The sequence below is a fragment of the Coregonus lavaretus genome (genome assembly GCF_964263955.1).
Source record: "Coregonus lavaretus genome assembly, chromosome: 22".
In the NCBI taxonomy this organism is placed as follows: Eukaryota; Metazoa; Chordata; class Actinopteri; order Salmoniformes; family Salmonidae; genus Coregonus; species Coregonus lavaretus.
In genome coordinates this window covers 8,155,766-8,172,581 of record NC_140009.1, presented here as the reverse complement: position 1 = coordinate 8,172,581, position 16,816 = coordinate 8,155,766, and the positions used below count along the sequence as shown (strand labels likewise).

The following is a 16,816-nucleotide window of genomic DNA, read 5'->3' as shown; positions in this document are numbered from 1 at the left end:
ATAGGACAGGTCATAATGGTATCAGATCAGGTTACATAGGACAGGTCATAATGGTATCAGATCAGGTTACATAGGACAGGTCATACTGGTATCAGATCAGGTTACATAGGACAGGTCATAATGGTATCAGATCAGGTTACATAGGACAGGTCATAATGGTATCAGATCAGGTTACATAGGACAGGTCATAATGGTATCAGATCAGGTTACATAGGACAGGTCATAATGGTATCAGATCAGGTTATATAGAACAGGTCATAATGGTATCAGATCAGGGTACATAGGACAGGTCATAATGGTATCAGATCAGGTTACATAGGACAGGTCATAATGCTATCAGATCAGGTTACATAGGACAGGTCATAATGTTATCAGATCAGGTTACATAGGTTAGGTCATAATGGTATCAGATCAGGTTACATAGGACAGGTCATAATGGTATCAGATCAGGTTACATAGGACAGGTCTAATGGTATCAGATCAGGTTACATAGGACAGGTCATAATGGTATCAGATCAGGTTAAATAGGTCAGGTCATAATGGTATCAGATCAGGTTACATAAGACAGGTGACAAGGGTCAGGTGACTTTACTGTCCTCAGGCCAGGAGTCAGATGTGAACATTTAAGAGAGGTAAATAAATCACTTGTTCCCTTCGACTGAAGTTGGAGTTGGTCTTTATGACATTCTAGTGGTTGTGCTGCTTCCGGCTCCTCACACCTGGACGCTGGCCGTAATAATAGAGACAGTAAATAGTGTTGTTGTGACCTCATCTTTGGTTTGCTGTCATAATCTGTGAGTGATGAACTGGATAGCTCCCTCAGCACCCGTGGGTGTTCAGAGGGGGCAGGGCCACCGCAGAATGCCCCTATTATACCCTCTTTTGGGCTCTGAGTGTTACACCCTGTTGTCCCACTCACCCACGTAAATGTTCTCTCCACATCAGTGACTCTGAATAACCAAGCCATCATCGTGGTTGAGGGAGGAGGGGAGAGTGGTTGAGGGAGGTGGGGAGAGTGGTTGAGGGAGGTGGGGAGAGTGGTTGAGGGAGGAGGGGAGAGTGGTTGAGGGAGGTGAGGAGAGTGGTTGAGGGAGGAGGGGAGAGTGGTTGAGGGAGGTGGGGAGAGTGGTTGAGGGAGGAGGGGAGAGTGGTTGAGGGAGGTGGGGAGAGTGGTTGAGGGAGGAGGGGAGAGTGGTTGAGGGAGGTGGGGAGAGTGGTTGAGGGAGGAGGGGAGAGTGGTTGAGGGAGGTGGGGAGAGTGGTTGAGGGAGGTGGGGAGAGTGGTTGAGGGAGGAGGGGAGAGTGGTTGAGGGAGGAGGGGAGAGTGGTTGAGGGAGGTGGGGAGAGTGGTTGAGGGAGGTGGGGAGAGTGGTTGAGGGAGGAGGGGAGAGTGGTTGAGGGAGGTGGGGAGAGTGGTTGAGGGAGGTGGGGAGAGTGGTTGAGGGAGGTGGGGAGAGTGGTTGAGGGAGGAGGGGAGAGTGGTTGAGGGAGGAGGGGAGAGTGGTTGAGGAAGGAGGGGAGAGTGGTTGAGGGAGGAGGGGAGAGTGGTTGAGGGAGGTGGGGAGAGTGGTTGAGGAAGGAGGGGACTGATTACGTTCTACAGAGTGGGAGAAAGAGAGAGGCAGCTAGAGATATGGAAAGAAATGCAGAGATCACTGGGGCCTCTGTCAACATCAGAGGACCAGGGAACAGCAAACACACAGCATGTTGGGACACGACGGAGGTGGAAAGTGTGATGTGTATTTAAAAACATCCTGTGTTACCAATGAGAAATGAAATAGTCATATTTTCCATAGACACCTAGTCATTAGGGCATGTTTAAGTGTCAATTACAATATAAGAGAACCAAGTAAACATAGGGCCACAAGATCAGCGGACAGCAACACATAGAGCTCAACAGAGCTTTCTAATTGAACACATAAAAAGACGCTCCAATCCACAGACAGATTAACGAGCCTGCCTTGGCTTGCTTCACAGGCTGCTATTGTGCAAGGCCATAAGAGAAACCATGTCCTTTTGTCCTGTACCGTTGGCTAACCGATAAATATACACAGATCATATACCATGACTTGGCCCGTGCTCAAGTAAAATATTTAACTGAAGCAGATTCCCTGAATTCCAGTGAAGGAGCAGGGAAGCATTAACACAAGGCAATACGCCACTGGGCCTTAACCTGACACCAGTAGGATACCTTCAGACCCTCACACACCTGAGACCAGTAGGATACCTTCAGCCCCTCACACACCTGACACCAGTAGGATACCTTCAGCCCCTCACACACCTGACACCAGTAGGATACCTTCAGCGCCTCACACACCTGACACCAGTAGGATACCTTCAGACCCTCACACACCTGAGACCAGTAGGATACCTTCAGCCCCTCACACACCTGACACCAGTAGGATACATTCAGCCCCTCATACACCTGACACCAGTAGGATACATTCAGCCCCTCACACACCTGACACTAGTAGGATACCTTCAGCCCCTCACACACCTGACACCAGTAGGATTCATTCAGCCCCTCACACACTTGAGACCAGTTGGATACATTCAGCCCCTCACACACCTGACACCAGTAGGATACCTTCAGCCCCTCACACACCTGACACCAGTAGGATACATTCAGCCCCTCACACACCAGACACCAGTAGGATACCTTCAGCCCCTCACCTACCTGACACCAGTAGGATACCTTCAGCCTCTCACACACCTGACACCCGTAGGATACATTCAGCCCCTCACACACCTGACACCAGTAGGATACATTCAGCCCCTCACACCTGACACCAGTAGGATACCTTCAGCCCCTCACACACCTGACACCCGTAGGATACATTCAGCCCCTCACACACCTGACACCAGTAGGATACATTCAGCCCCTCACACACCTGACACCAGTAGGATACATTCAGCCCCTCACACACCTGACACCAGTAGGATACATTCAGCCCCTCACACACCTGAGACCAGTAGGATACATTCAGCCCCTCACACACCTGACACCAGTAGGATACCTTCAGCCCCTCACACACCTGAGACCAGTAGGATACATTCAGCCCCTCACACACCTGAGACCAGTAGGATACCTTCAGCCCCTCACACACCTGACACCAGTAGGATTCATTCAGCCCCTCACACACCTGAGACCAGCAGGATACATTCAGCCACTCACACACCTGAGTACAGGTACAGTAAACCTGCAGGTTAAATCAAAGGCTGACCTTTGGAATATTGATCTGAACATACATCCGATCTGACTCTCCCTGGGCAAACAGAACAGTCCCGTTAGAAGCGTTGAGCAGAGCGATTAGCATACTGTAGCTCACCAGAGATGAAGGACACCGATGGGGGTAACTGTAGTTGTGACCCCTAGGGCACCTCTCTGTGACATGTTAGCTCTGACAGTGATACAGAACCTAAAGGCTTTTTCTAAGATACAATGTGTATGTTGCATGAGTGGACAATCTAGTGTATCTCAGCCCCTGTGTGGTTGAACCATGACCAGATTGTGTTGAATTGTCCACCTCACTGTGGTTCACTATAATGACAGTATGTGGTGTTGGAGTTCTATCCTCTCATCAGATGGCTGTTCTATTTTCTCCCCGATGTTGAAATGTACCTGGTTTTGGCTGGTAATTACAAGGCACCACTGCAGACTGGTGCTCTGTGTGTGTGTGTGTGTGTGTGTGTGTGTGTGTGTGTGTGTGTGTGTGTGTGTGTGTGTGTGCTTGTGCGCGTGTGCGTGTGCCCGTGCGTGCACCCTGCATCTGTGAGTGTATCTTTGTGTGGATGTGTTTTGTATAGTGTATTTGGGGAGGGCCCTGGTAACCTACTCTGTTATTGCACTCAATAACAACGACACACATTTCAAAGAACATTTCAAATCCTACCTGGGATCCCATTGAGAGCAGGGTATAATACAGCTGCTTCCCAAAATCACTGATGAAATGTACATACATCAAGTAAAACTACCGTGTACATCACCGTTTTCTGCCCATGTTAGAGAACGTTACTGTAGGTCGGATCCTAATGCTAATGTATTTGTGTGTGTGCAAACCATAAACACAGGGCTTTTGTAGGTTTTAAAACTGCTGTTGACGCCATCTGTTTTTTTGCGGTCTGATTAGAGCGCTGGTCAAGCACGTGTCTGTACACCGCCCACCTCTGAGCTACACACACACACACACACACACACACACACACACACACACACACACACACACACACACACACACACGCCCCATCTCCATTCAGAACAGGGGGCTGTGGCAAGAATGCAGGGAGACTGCGAGAGAGGAAAATGTTATTCATTAAGAAAAACCTTCCAGGTGTCGGACACGGACAGTTCCAGACAGTCCGACCCCTCCCACAATGCCCCTGTGCGGAGGTGGAATGTGTGTGTTGGAGTGTGGAGGGCCCGTCCACACATGCACCGTACTGCTTATCTCTAAACAGGCTGGGGGGCACTGGGATGGGGAAAGAAGCAGGACGTCAGGCTGACAAGGGTGGACAGCATGATGGATCCTCCACCTCCACGCTACTGGGCTTCACTGCAACTGTCTTTCCTCTGGGAGTCAAGCCTTCATCCACTCACTACCACCTGAGACATTTTCAGCCACTGGACTGGAGCTCTGAGCACAGCAGTGAATACACTCTCTGTCAGAGCAGCTAGGCCTCGTCAAGCCATGTTACTTTTACTGGACTTACACCGCTTCCTGCCCTGAGATCACCTCTCCCTAGGCTAGTCTATGGCGGGTCCACTGCCCTGAGATCATCTCTCCCTAGACTAGTCTATGGTGGGTCCCCTCACTGCCATCATAGCTGTCAGTGTTGACCCTTATCCAATTACAGCAAATTGTGTGATAGAATCAATCAGATAACATTGTCACTGATGGTTAATGTTTAACAGGACACTGTCTCCATCCAGTTCTGTATTAATTATACAGTAGGAGACCACATAGCAAAGCACCAGTTGATACAGATGGAAGGTGAAAGGTAACACTTCCACACACCTGAAATGAATGTGCAATCATAGAGAACATGACCTAGATTCCTGACTGCGTGTGATTGAGGAGAAAAGGGCACATATCCCAGCAACCTGCACTTTGTGCCAGTGCCGCCCAGGGAAGGAGGGCGGAGGGAGGGTTTAAGAAAGTCACAATACCCAGTAATCTGTCTTTAACCTCTACAGGATCGGTGTACTGTATACGGGACAGTTGAGCTAATGTGCACTAATGTGATTAGCATGACTGTTGTAAGTAACAGAAAACTTTCCAGGACATAGACATGTCTTATATGGGCAGAAAGCTTAAATTATTGTTAATCTACCTGCACTCTTTTTACAGACACAATTTACAGTCGCTATTACAGTGAAAAAATACCATGCTATTGTTTGAGGAGAGTGCACAACAACAGAAAACTTATCACGGCAACTGGTTTGATACATTCACCTCTGAAGGTAAATAATTGTGATACTCTGGCTCCATGGACTTTGATTATTTGAGCCAGGGTTGTTCATTTTCATTGTTTGGGTGTATTTCTATGTTGGGTATTCTAGTTGTTCATTTCTATGTTTGGGTATTGTTCTTGATTAGTCATATGACTCCCAATCGGAGGTAACGAGTGTCAGCTGTCGGCTCGTTATCTCTGATTGGGAGCCATATTTAAACTGTGTGGTTTCTCCTTGGTTTGTGGGTTTTTGTTCCATGTTTCTGTCAGTGTTACAGAGGACTTCACTATCGTCATTTGTTGTTTTTCGTGGTTGCTTTATTAAATAAAGTCATCATGTTCACTCCACGCGCTGCGTATTGGTCCGCTTCTTCAGACGATCGTGACAGAAAAACCCACCATCAAAGGACCAAGCAGCGTGTCAAGCGGCAACAGGACCCAGCTCCAAAGGCTTCCTGGACATGGGAGGAGATTTTGGACGGAAAGGGGTCCTGGACTTGGGAGGAGATCCTGGATGGGATGGATCGCCGTCCATGGAGCGAGACGGTGGAGAGGCGACGGCGAGAGGAGCAACGGCGTCAGCAGGGCCATCGTCGGAAGGACGAGAGGCAACCCCAAAACGTTTTTTGGGGGGGGCACATGGCTTGGGCGGCTGGGCAGCAGGAGGCTGCCACAGGGCTGACGGAGGCAGAGAAGGGGCGAATTCAAGAGGCAACCAGGTTACGGGGGTCACTGGCCAAAGTAGGGAAAGGAGATGTAGGGGCACGGCGAGTGGTACTGGGGTGTATTACCAGTCCGGTCCGGCCCGTTCCAGTTCCCGGGGTAGAGCCAGTGGTGTGTGCCTCCAGTACGGTCCGGCCTGTTACGACCCCTCGCACCAAGGATACGGTGCGCTTCGCCAGCCCGGCCCGGCCTGTTCCGGCCACTCGCACCAGGGATACGGTGCGCTTCGCCAGCCCAGCCCGGCCTGTTCCGGCCACTCGCACCAGGGATACGGTGCGCTTCGCCAGCCCAGCCCGGCCTGTTCCGGCCACTCGCACCAGGGATACGGTGCGCTTCGCCAGCCCAGCCCGGCCTGTTCCGGCCACTCGCACCAGGGATACGGTGCGCTTCGCCAGCCCGGCCCGGCCTGTTCCGGCCACTCGCACCAGGGATACGGTGCGCGTCGCCAGCCCTTTCCCACCAGTGCCTACACCACGCCCCAAGCCTCCTGTGTGTCTCCCGAGTCCTGTGCGTCCTGTTGCTGCTCTCCGCACTAGGCTTAATGTGAGTCCCCAGGGTCCAGCATGCCCTGTTCCGGCTCTCCGCACTAGCCCTTATGTGCGTTCCCAGGGTCCAGCATGCCCTGTTGCTTCTCCCCGCACTAGCCCTGAGATGCGTGTCCTCAGCCCGGTACCTCCAGTTCCGGCACCACGCATCAGGCCTACGGTGCGTCCCCAGGGCCAAGCATGCCCTGTTGCTGCTTCCCGCACTAGCCCTGAGATGCGTGTCCTCAGCCCGGTACCTCCAGTTCCGGCACCACGCATCAGGCCTACGGTGCGTCCCCAGGGTCCAGCATGCCCTGTTGCTTCTCCCCGCACTAGCCCTGAGATGCGTGTCCTCAGCCCGGTACCTCCTGTTCCGGCACCACGCACCAGGCCTACGATGCGCCTCAGACGGCCAGAGTCTGCCGTCTGCCCAACGGGGCCTGAACTGTCCGTCTGCCCAACGCCGTCTGAACTGCCCGTCTGCCCAACGCCGTCTGAACTGTCCGTCTGCCAAGCGCCGCAGGAACTGCCCGTCGGTACTGAGCCTGCAAAGCCGCCCGTCTGCCATGAGCCTTCAGAGCCGTCCGCCAGACCGGAGCCGCTAGAGCTCTCCGCCAGACAGGAGCAGCCAGAGCCTTCCGCCAGACAGGAGCAGCCAGAGCCTTCCGCCAGACAGGATCAGCCAGAGCCTTCCGCCAGACAGGAGCAGCCAGAGCCTTCCGCCAGACAGGATCAGCCAGAGCCTTCTGCCGGACAGGATCAGCCAGAGCCTTCCGCCAGCCAGGATCCGCCAGAGCCGTCCAGCCAGGATCCGCCAGAGCCAGCCAGCCAGGATCCGCCATTCAGTCCGGTGCTGCCCCTCAGGCCGGTGCTGCCCCTTAGTCAGGTACTGTCCCTTAGTCCGGTGCTGCCCCTTAGTCCGGTGCTGCCCCTTAGTCCGGTGCCGCCCCTTAATCCAGTGGGGTTTAGTTGGGGGGTGGTCAGGTGGAGGGGGCTACGGAAGCGGATAGTGACTAAGGTGGGGTGGGGACCACGACCTGGGCCAGAGCCGCCACCATGGACAGACGCCCACCCAGACCCTCCCCTAGACTGTAGGCTGGTGCGCCCGGAGTTCGCACCTTTAGGGGGGGGTACTGTGATACTCTGGCTCCATGGACTTTGATTATTTGAGCCAGGGTTGTTCATTTTCATTGTTTGGGTGTATTTCTATGTTGGGTATTCTAGTTGTTCATTTCTATGTTTGGGTATTGTTCTTGATTAGTCATATGACTCCCAATCGGAGGTAACGAGTGTCAGCTGTCGGCTCGTTATCTCTGATTGGGAGCCATATTTAAACTGTGTGGTTTCTCCTTGGTTTGTGGGTTTTTGTTCCATGTTTCTGTCAGTGTTACAGAGGACTTCACTATCGTCATTTGTTGTTTTTCGTGGTTGCTTTATTAAATAAAGTCATCATGTTCACTCCACGCGCTGCGTATTGGTCCGCTTCTTCAGACGATCGTGACAATAATGTACTTACATTCAGTAATCTTGCTCTGATTTGTTATCCTAAGGGTCCCAGAGATAAAATGTAGCATCGTTTTGTTTGATAAAATCAATTTTTATATTCAAATGTAGGAACTGGGTTCTACAGTTTGAACCCCTGCTGTCTCTGGCTCCACACCCACCCCGCCCAGCCATCTAGATGTGTGAAAGTTAGTGTATTAGCTAATGATCCATCATGTATGACATTCCTGGGAGTGTGTAAACTTACATTATGTATTACCATATCATTTTTGTATGTTCTCCATAGTTATGTACTTGAAAATGTATCAATTGACCAATTCGGCACATTTGGGCAAACTTGATACAAAATATTCCAGTATTGCAATGCTTCACTGGATCAATCTGAAACTTTGCACACACACTGCTTAAACTGCAATATTATATTGTGGCCTTTCCCTTGCATTTCAAAGATGATGGAACAAAAAAAAAAAAGAAAACACAAGTTTTTTTGTTTGTATTATCTCTTACCAGATCTAATGTGTCATATTCTCCTACATTAATTTCACATTTCCACAAACTTCTAAGTGTTTCCTTGCATATCCTTGCTTCAGGTCCTGAGCTACAGGTAGTTAGATTTGGGTATGTCATTTTATGCGAAAATTTAAAGAAAGGGTCCGATCCTTAAGAGGTTAACTGAATTAGAGCTGAGTTCCTGGGATAGCTATGATGACGACCAGGTGGGAGTTGAGAGCAGAGCAGCTGCCTGGGTCCTGGGCTGGGGGGACAGACAAACAGCAGCCCTCTGAACACACTTCATACCTCACTGGTTGCGTATATACAGTGGGGGAAAAAAAGTATTTAGTCAGCCACCAATTGTGCAAGTTCTCCCACTTAAAAAGATGAGAGAGGCCTGTAATTTGCATCATAGGTACACGTCAACTATGACAGACAAATTGAGATTTTCTTTCTCCAGAAAATCACATTGTAGGATTTTTAATGAATTTATTTGCAAATTATGGTGGAAAATAAGTATTTGGTCACCTACAAACAAGCAAGATTTCTGGCTCTCACAGACCTGTAACTTCTTCTTTAAGAGGCTCCTCTGTCCTCCACTCGTTACCTGTATTAATGGCACCTGTTTGAACTTGTTATCAGTATAAAAGACACCTGTCCACAACCTCAAACAGTCACACTCCAAACTCCACTATGGCCAAGACCAAAGAGCTGTCAAAGGACACCAGAAACAAAATTGTAGACCTGCACCAGGCTGGGAAGACTGAATCTGCAATAGGTAAGCAGCTTGGTTTGAAGAAATCAACTGTGGGAGCAATTATTAGGAAATGGAAGACATACAAGACCTAGTGAGTGACCTGCAGAGAGCTGGGACCAAAGTAACAAAGCCTACCATCAGTAACACACTACGCCGCCAGGGACTCAAATCCTGCAGTGCCAGACGTGTCCCCCTGCTTAAGCCAGTACATGTCCAGGCCCGTCTGAAGTTTGCTAGTGTGCATTTGGATGATCCAGAAGAGGATTGGGAGAATGTCATATGGTCAGATGAAACCAAAATAGAACTTTTTGGTAAAAACTCAACTCGTCGTGTTTGGAGGACAAAGAATGCTGAGTTGCATCCAAAGGACACCATACCTACTGTGAAGCATGGGGGTGGAAACATCATGCTTTGGGGCTGTTTTTCTGCAAAGGGACCAGGACGACTGATCCGTGTAAAGGAAAGAATGAATGGGGCCATGTATCGTGAGATTTTGAGTGAAAACCTCCTTCCATCAGCAAGGGCATTGAAGATGAAACGTGGCTGGGTCTTTCAGCATGACAATGATCCCAAACACACCGCCCGTGCAACGAAGGAGTGGCTTCGTGAGAAGCATTTCAAGGTCCTGGAGTGGCCTAGCCAGTCTCCAGATCTCAACCCCATAGAAAATCTTTGGAGGGAGTTGAAAGTCCGTGTTGCCCAGCGACAGCCCCAAAACATCACTGCTCTAGAGGAGATCTGCATGGAGGAATGGGCCAAAATACCAGCAACAGTGTGTGAAAACCTTGTGAAGACTTACAGAAAACGTTTGACCTGTGTCATTGCCAACAAAGGGTCCTCTGTAGCTCAGCTGGTAGAGCACGGCGCTTGTAACGCCAAGGTAGTGGGTTCGATCCCCGGGACCACCCATACACAAAAATGTATGCACGCGTGACTGTAAGTCGCTTTGGATAAAAGCGTCTGCTACATGGCATATTATTATTATATTATATAACAAAGTATTGAGAAACTTTTGTTATTGACCAAATACTTATTTTCCACCATCATTTGCAAATAAATTCATAAAAAATCCTACAATGTGATTTTCTGGATTTTTTTTCCTCATTTTGTCTGTCATAGTTGACGTGTACCTATGATGAAAATTACAGGCCTCTCTCATCTTTTTAAGTGGGAGAACTTGCACAATTGGTGGCTGACTAAATACTTTTTTCCCCCACTGTATGTGTGCGTGTGTGTGTGTGTGTGTGTGCGTGTGTGTGTGTGTGTGTGTGTGTGTGTGTGTGTGTTTGTGTGTGTGTGTGTGCGTGCAGGTGGTTGCGTACGCACGCAGGTGTGTCAAAACACACCTCAGTCACCAATTAGCCCTGCAGAGGCCCATTCTGACAATCCTACAGAGACTAAAGCTGCTGCTAGTAACCCATCATTTGCAAGACGTTCCAGAAATACCCCAGATTCTGTTGGATTTAAATGACAGATTTTCAACTGAATCTTCAAAGATTTAAGTAGCTAGTGCTTACCATGTGAGATGACCTAATACAATAAGCTTGGGCTGCATGACTAGAGAGGTTAAAAAAGCTTTCAGCGCTCATTGTTCTGGCATCTTAAGTTGTGGCTGTGGAACCCTGTCATACAGAGGTACACCCCTGATCACAGAAGAGTTTAGAGACATCAACCAGAATTCTGTCATTCTCAGGTTCCATTCTCTATACATTGGTGTGTTGTATAGCAATTATCTCACACATTAGGTAAACCAAGGGAGGAGCTGCAAAGCTATACAGAACCATTACTGCATCAGATCTCGCCTGAACAGCAGTCTGAGGAGTGGCTCCTCTTTTGTAGTAAGAGACTGATGAAAGATGAGAGGCAGGATCATCAGTCAGCAGCACAATGGTGTCAACACAGGAAAGCAGAGACAAATCCCTTGTTTGCACTTCACTCAACTTGCCCTGCACTGCTCTGGAGAGAAGAGTATGATTATGGTGTATGAAATGGAGAATTAAACATAATGATCATGTATAAAGGGATTAGGGAATGAGAGACAACAAATCTACGAGAGAGAGAGAGAGACAGAGACAGAGACAGAGACAGAGACAGAGAGAGAGAGAGAGAGAGAGAGAGAGAGAGAGAGAGAGAGAGAGAGAGAGAGAGAGAGAGAGAGAGAGAGAGAGAGAGAGAGAGAGAGAGAGAGAGAGATAGATAGATAGATAGATAGATAGATAGAGAGAGAGAGAGAGAGAGAGAGAGAGAGAGAGAGAGAGAGAGAAAGTGAGAGAGAGAGAGAGAGATAGATAGATAGATAGATAGATAGATAGATAGATAGATAGATAGATAGATAGATAGATAGATAGATAGATAGATAGATAGATAGATAGATAGATAGATAGATAGATAGATATATAGATAGATAGATAGATAGATAGATAGATAGATAGATAGATAGATAGAGACAGAGAGCAATAAAAAGAGACAGAGACAGAGACAGACACACACACAGAGAGAGAGAGAGAGAGAGAGAGAGAGAGAGAGAGAGAGAGAGAGAGAGAGAGAGAGAGAGAGAGAGAGAGAGAGAGAGAGAGAGAAAGTAAGAGAGAGAGAGAGAGAGAGAGAGAGAGAGACAGACAGACAGACAGAGACAGAGACAGAGAGCAATAAAAAGAGACAGAGACAGACACACAGAGAGAGAGAGAGAGAGAGAGAGAGAGAGAGAGAGAGAGAGAGAGAGAGCAATCACAGCAGCATGAATACAACCTATATTTCTGTTTATTTATTTTCCCTTTTGTACTTTAACTATTTGCACATCATTAGAACACTGTATATATACATAATATACATTACATTTACATTTTAGTCATTTAGCAGACGCTCTTATCCAGAGCGACTTACAGTTAGTGAGTGCATAAATTTTTCATGCTGTCACATTACTTTCATTTCATGGCTTTACCGTCCATCTCCAACTCCAAAAATGAGTCTGACAGGCACATACTTGGGTCAGGATCAGCGGTCCTGGCTACAATGAGCCAACCGCGATACGAGTTAAGCTTTGCTGGTGTCAGTTAGGCAGACTAGCTTGACAGGGCTAGCGTGCTAGCTCAATCAATCAAATTGATTTATAAAGCCCTTTTTACATCAGTATCAGTTCAGTCAACAGACAGTCAAATCCTGCCAGGAAAAGCTTTTACCATTGCTCCTTCAGTGGCTTGGAGTGAATGAGGCCTGATGCTGCTGCTGTGGTAAAGCCTCACCATTGTAGCTGACTATGATAGCTGATTAGCATTCAACGTTAATCTTTGTTTCGTTTTTATTTTTTAAAGTAGGCTATTTCTCTTTTGTTTATTATCTATTTCACTTGCTTTGGCAATGTAAACATATGTTTCCCATGCCAATAAAGCCCTTATATTGAATTGTAATTTAATTGAATTGAGAGAGAGAGAGAGAGAGAGAGAGAGATAGAGACAGAGACAGAGACAGAGACAGAGACAGAGACAGAGACATACCATTAGAGAGAGAGAGACAGAGACAGAGACAGATAGAGAGAGTGTATAAATCAGCTATGATTACCATTCCTTACAACACACTAGTAAAACAACAACAACAACCCAGTCAACCAATGGGGAGGAAGAAGGAAGGAAAGTGTGGGGTTTGTGTCTATTTCCTCTCTACGGAAGCTGTTGCTGTGCCAGTCACGCCCATGGACTCTCCTCCTCAGTCCTTACCCTGAGACAATGGGACAAAATCGAACGCATTGCACACAGTATTACAGCTGCAAAATGGCTGCCCGCACATTTGTCATGGACCATTGCCATGGAATTTGACAAAGTGTCACTGCAGGATGTTTTACAGTGTGCTTTCGAAATATGTAATTATCCGACTTTAACAGAACTGACCAGCTACTGTATAACATGTTTGAACAGTCATGCCCATAACCTGTAACCTCTGAGGAAGTTTGTGCATCAGTCTGTGTGTGCAAGTGCTGCAGGGCACAGAGACTGCCTTCTCAGGCCTCTCTCTGCTGTCTCACACTGCTGGTAATGAATGTGCCCTAATAGCCCTCCCTTTCTCTATCACCCCATTCTTTCTAAAGTGGACACTAATGAGCTTTTCTTACTCTCTCTAACGGCCTTCCTCATTGTTCTCTTTATGTCTTCACTAAACACAAATGACTGACCTCTCTCTTCAACCCCCTCCTCTCTTCCCTGTTTTACCCTCCTCTCTTCCCTGTTTTACCCTCCTCTCTTCCCTGTTTTACCCTCCTCTCTTCCCGGTTTTACCCTCCTCTCTTCCCTGTTTTACCCTCCTCCCTTCCCTGTTTTACCCTCCTCTCTTCCCTGTTTTACCCTCCTCTCTTCCCTGTTTTACCATCCGCTTCCCTGTTTTACCTTCCTCTCTTCCCTGTTTTACCCTCCTCTCTTCCCTGTTTTACCTTCCTCTCTTCTCTGTTTTACCCTCCTCTCTTCCCTGTTTTACCCTCCTCTCTTCCCTGTTTTACCCTCCTCTCTTCCCTGTTTTAACTTCCTCTCTTCCCTGTTTTACCCTCCTCTCTTCCCTGTTTTACCCTCCTCTCTTCCCTGTTTTACCCTCCTCTCTTCCCTGTTTTACCCTCCTCTCTTCCCTGTTTTACCCTCCTCTCTTCCCTGTTTTACCCTCCGCTTCCCTGTTTTACCTTCCTCTCTTCCCTGTTTTACCCTCCTCTCTTCCCTGTTTTACCCTACTCTCTTCCCTGTTTTACCTTCCTCTCTTCCCTGTTTTACCCTCCTCTCTTCCCTGTTTTACCTTCCTCTCTTCCCTGTTTTACCCTCCTCTCTTCCCTGTTTTAACTTCCTCTCTTCCCTGTTTTACCCTCCTCTCTTCCCTGTTTTACCCTCCTCTCTTCCCTGTTTTACCCTCCTCTCTTCCCTGTTTTACCCTCCTCTCTTCCCTGTTTTACCCTCCGCTTCCCTGTTTTACCTTCCTCTCTTCCCTGTTTTACCCTCCTCTCTTCCCTGTTTTAACTTCCTCTCTTCCCTGTTTTACCCTCCTCTCTTCCCTGTTTTACCCTCCTCTCTTCCCTGTTTTACCCTCCTCTCTTCCCTGTTTTACCCTACTCTCTTCCCTGTTTTACCTTCCTCTCTTCCCTGTTTTACCCTCCTCTCTTCCCTGTTTTACCTTCCTCTCATCCCTGTTTTACCTTCCTCTCTTCCCTGTTTTACCCTCCTCTCTTCCCTGTTTTAGCCTCCTCTCTTCCCTGTTTTACCCTCCTCTTCCCTGTTTTACCTTCCTCTCTTCCCTGTTTTACCCTCCTCTCTTCCCTGTTTTACCTTCATCTCTTCCCTGTTTTACCCTCCTCTCTTCCCTGTTTTTCCCTCCTCTCTTCCCTGTTGTATCCTCCTCTCTTCCCTGTTTTACCCTCCTCTCATCCTGGTTTTACCCTCCTCTCTTCCCTGTTTTACCCTCCTCTCGTCCTGGTTTTACCGTCCTCTCTTCCCTGTTTTACCTTCCTCTCTTCCCTGTTTTACCCTCCTCTCATCCTGGTTTTACCCTCCTCTCTTCCCTGTTTTACCCTCGTCTCGTCCTGGTTTTACCCTCCTCTCTTCCCTGTTTTACCTTCCTCTCTTCCCTGTTTTACCCTCCTCTCATCCTGGTTTTACCCTCCTCTCATCCTGGTTTTACCCTCCTCTCTTCCCTGTTTTACCCTCCTCTCTTCCCTGTTTTACCCTCCTCTCTTCCCTGTTTTACCCTCCTCTCTTCCCTGTTTTTCCTTCCTCTCTTCCCTGTTTTACCCTCCTTTCATCCTGGTTTTACCGTCCTCTCTTCCCTGTTTTACCTTCCTCTCTTCCCTGTTTTACCCTCCTCTCTTCCCTGTTTTACCCTCCTCTCGTCTTGATTTTACCCTCCTCTCGTCCTGGTTTTACCCTCCTCTCTTCCCTGTTTTACCTTCCTCTCTTCCCTGTTTTTCCGTCCTCTCGTCCTGGTTTTACCGTCCTCTCTTCCCTGTTTTACCTTCCTCTCTTCCCTGTTTTACCCTCCTCTCGTCCTGGTTTTACCCTCCTCTCTTCCCTGTTTTACCCTCCTCTCTTCCCTGTTTTACCTTCCTCTCTTCCCTGTTTTACCCTCCTCTCATCCTGGGTTTACCCTCCTCTCTTCCCTGTTTTACCCTCCTCTCTTCCCTGTTTTACCCTCCTCTCTTCCCTGTTTTACCCTCCTCTCTTCCCTGTTTTACCCTCCTCTCTTCCCTGTTTTACCCTCCTCTCTTCCCGGCTTTACCTTCCTTACCCAGTCTCTTCTACTTTCCCTTCCTTCCTTCCTTGATGTTTGGCTGCATTAATTAATTTACTTTCAGTGTGCACTAGCATTCCCCAGACCACATGGCTAAACTGTCTGATATAATTCCAGCACAACCCTGGAGAGAGGGAACCAAAAAAGCAGTGGTTCTGTTTGGGAAATAGAATCTCACCAAGGTGAACTGGAGTGAGGAGAGGGATGTTTGGCAGAAAAAAGAGTGTGTGAACAGCAAATTAAGAAATGATAAATCCTTACGATCATGGACTGGGAACGAGGGTGATACGAGTGAGACCGAGGACCAGAAACACATGGTTCAGAGCGAGACAAACTAGGTTAGGTCAGAGGTTAGTGTGACTGGAGGAATGGAGAAAACAGTGAGTTGTTGTGGGGCTCTACTGCAGACAAGGTCATCAAAGCCTGTTTTCAAAACCAGATGCCTCAAACTACTCTAGTGTGGGATTCTGTAGCCTAATGTTCCCATAGATGATTCAGGTAAGTGAGAGTTGGAAAATGTGTACTTTCAATGTTCCTAAAATACAACAGTTATCCCGTTGTTTTGGGGGAAGCAGCTGATTCTGAGTGACAAACATCAACATCATGTATTTCAACACCGTGAGAGTATTTTTTTTTTGCTGAGATTGTTGTGGTTCTGGATTGGGGTGGTGAGAGGACGGAATACATTACCTTAGAAACCTACTGCAATACAGTAAACGTCATGTTTACAGAGAGCAGGATGAAAATGAAACCTCCACTCACCCAAAATGAAGAAGCCCAGATATGCAGCCATGGCGGACGTCAATATACCTTGACAGAAGGTCATGCGGGAAGGCTGAAACACAGAGTGGGAGAGAGCGTGTGTGTGTGAGTGAGTTAGACAAACAAATACCTCTGTGAAATATCATCAATTGATCTTCAAAGTCATAATAATTATTGCATCATAATCCACAATGTATATCCGTAGAAAACAAGAAGGACCAAAGGCACTCTTCATATAATGACAACGCCTTTATTTTGACTGCATGTTCGCTGGGACAAAGATTTTACAACTCGTCAGGGTGTAACATATCTAAAGATCTATTAGGAAATGTCTCTACGTGCTGGTGACCCTC

The 16,816-nt window shown here is 47.9% G+C and overlaps 1 protein-coding gene across 1 annotated transcript in view; it reads right to left on the bottom strand.

Annotated features, from left to right (window-relative positions):
* Positions 1 to 16,527, bottom strand: part of LOC311150053 (laminin subunit beta-1-like) — a gene marked incomplete at its 5' end in the record, with an annotated part of 56,098 nt that extends 39,571 nt beyond the window's left edge. Inside the window, one exon of the mRNA XM_084187298.1 lies at positions 16,464 to 16,527. Within this exon, the coding sequence (XP_084043424.1) occupies positions 16,464 to 16,527 (64 nt within the window). The remainder of the gene's footprint in view (positions 1 to 16,463) is intronic.
* Between the last annotated feature and the right edge of the window lie 289 nt (positions 16,528 to 16,816).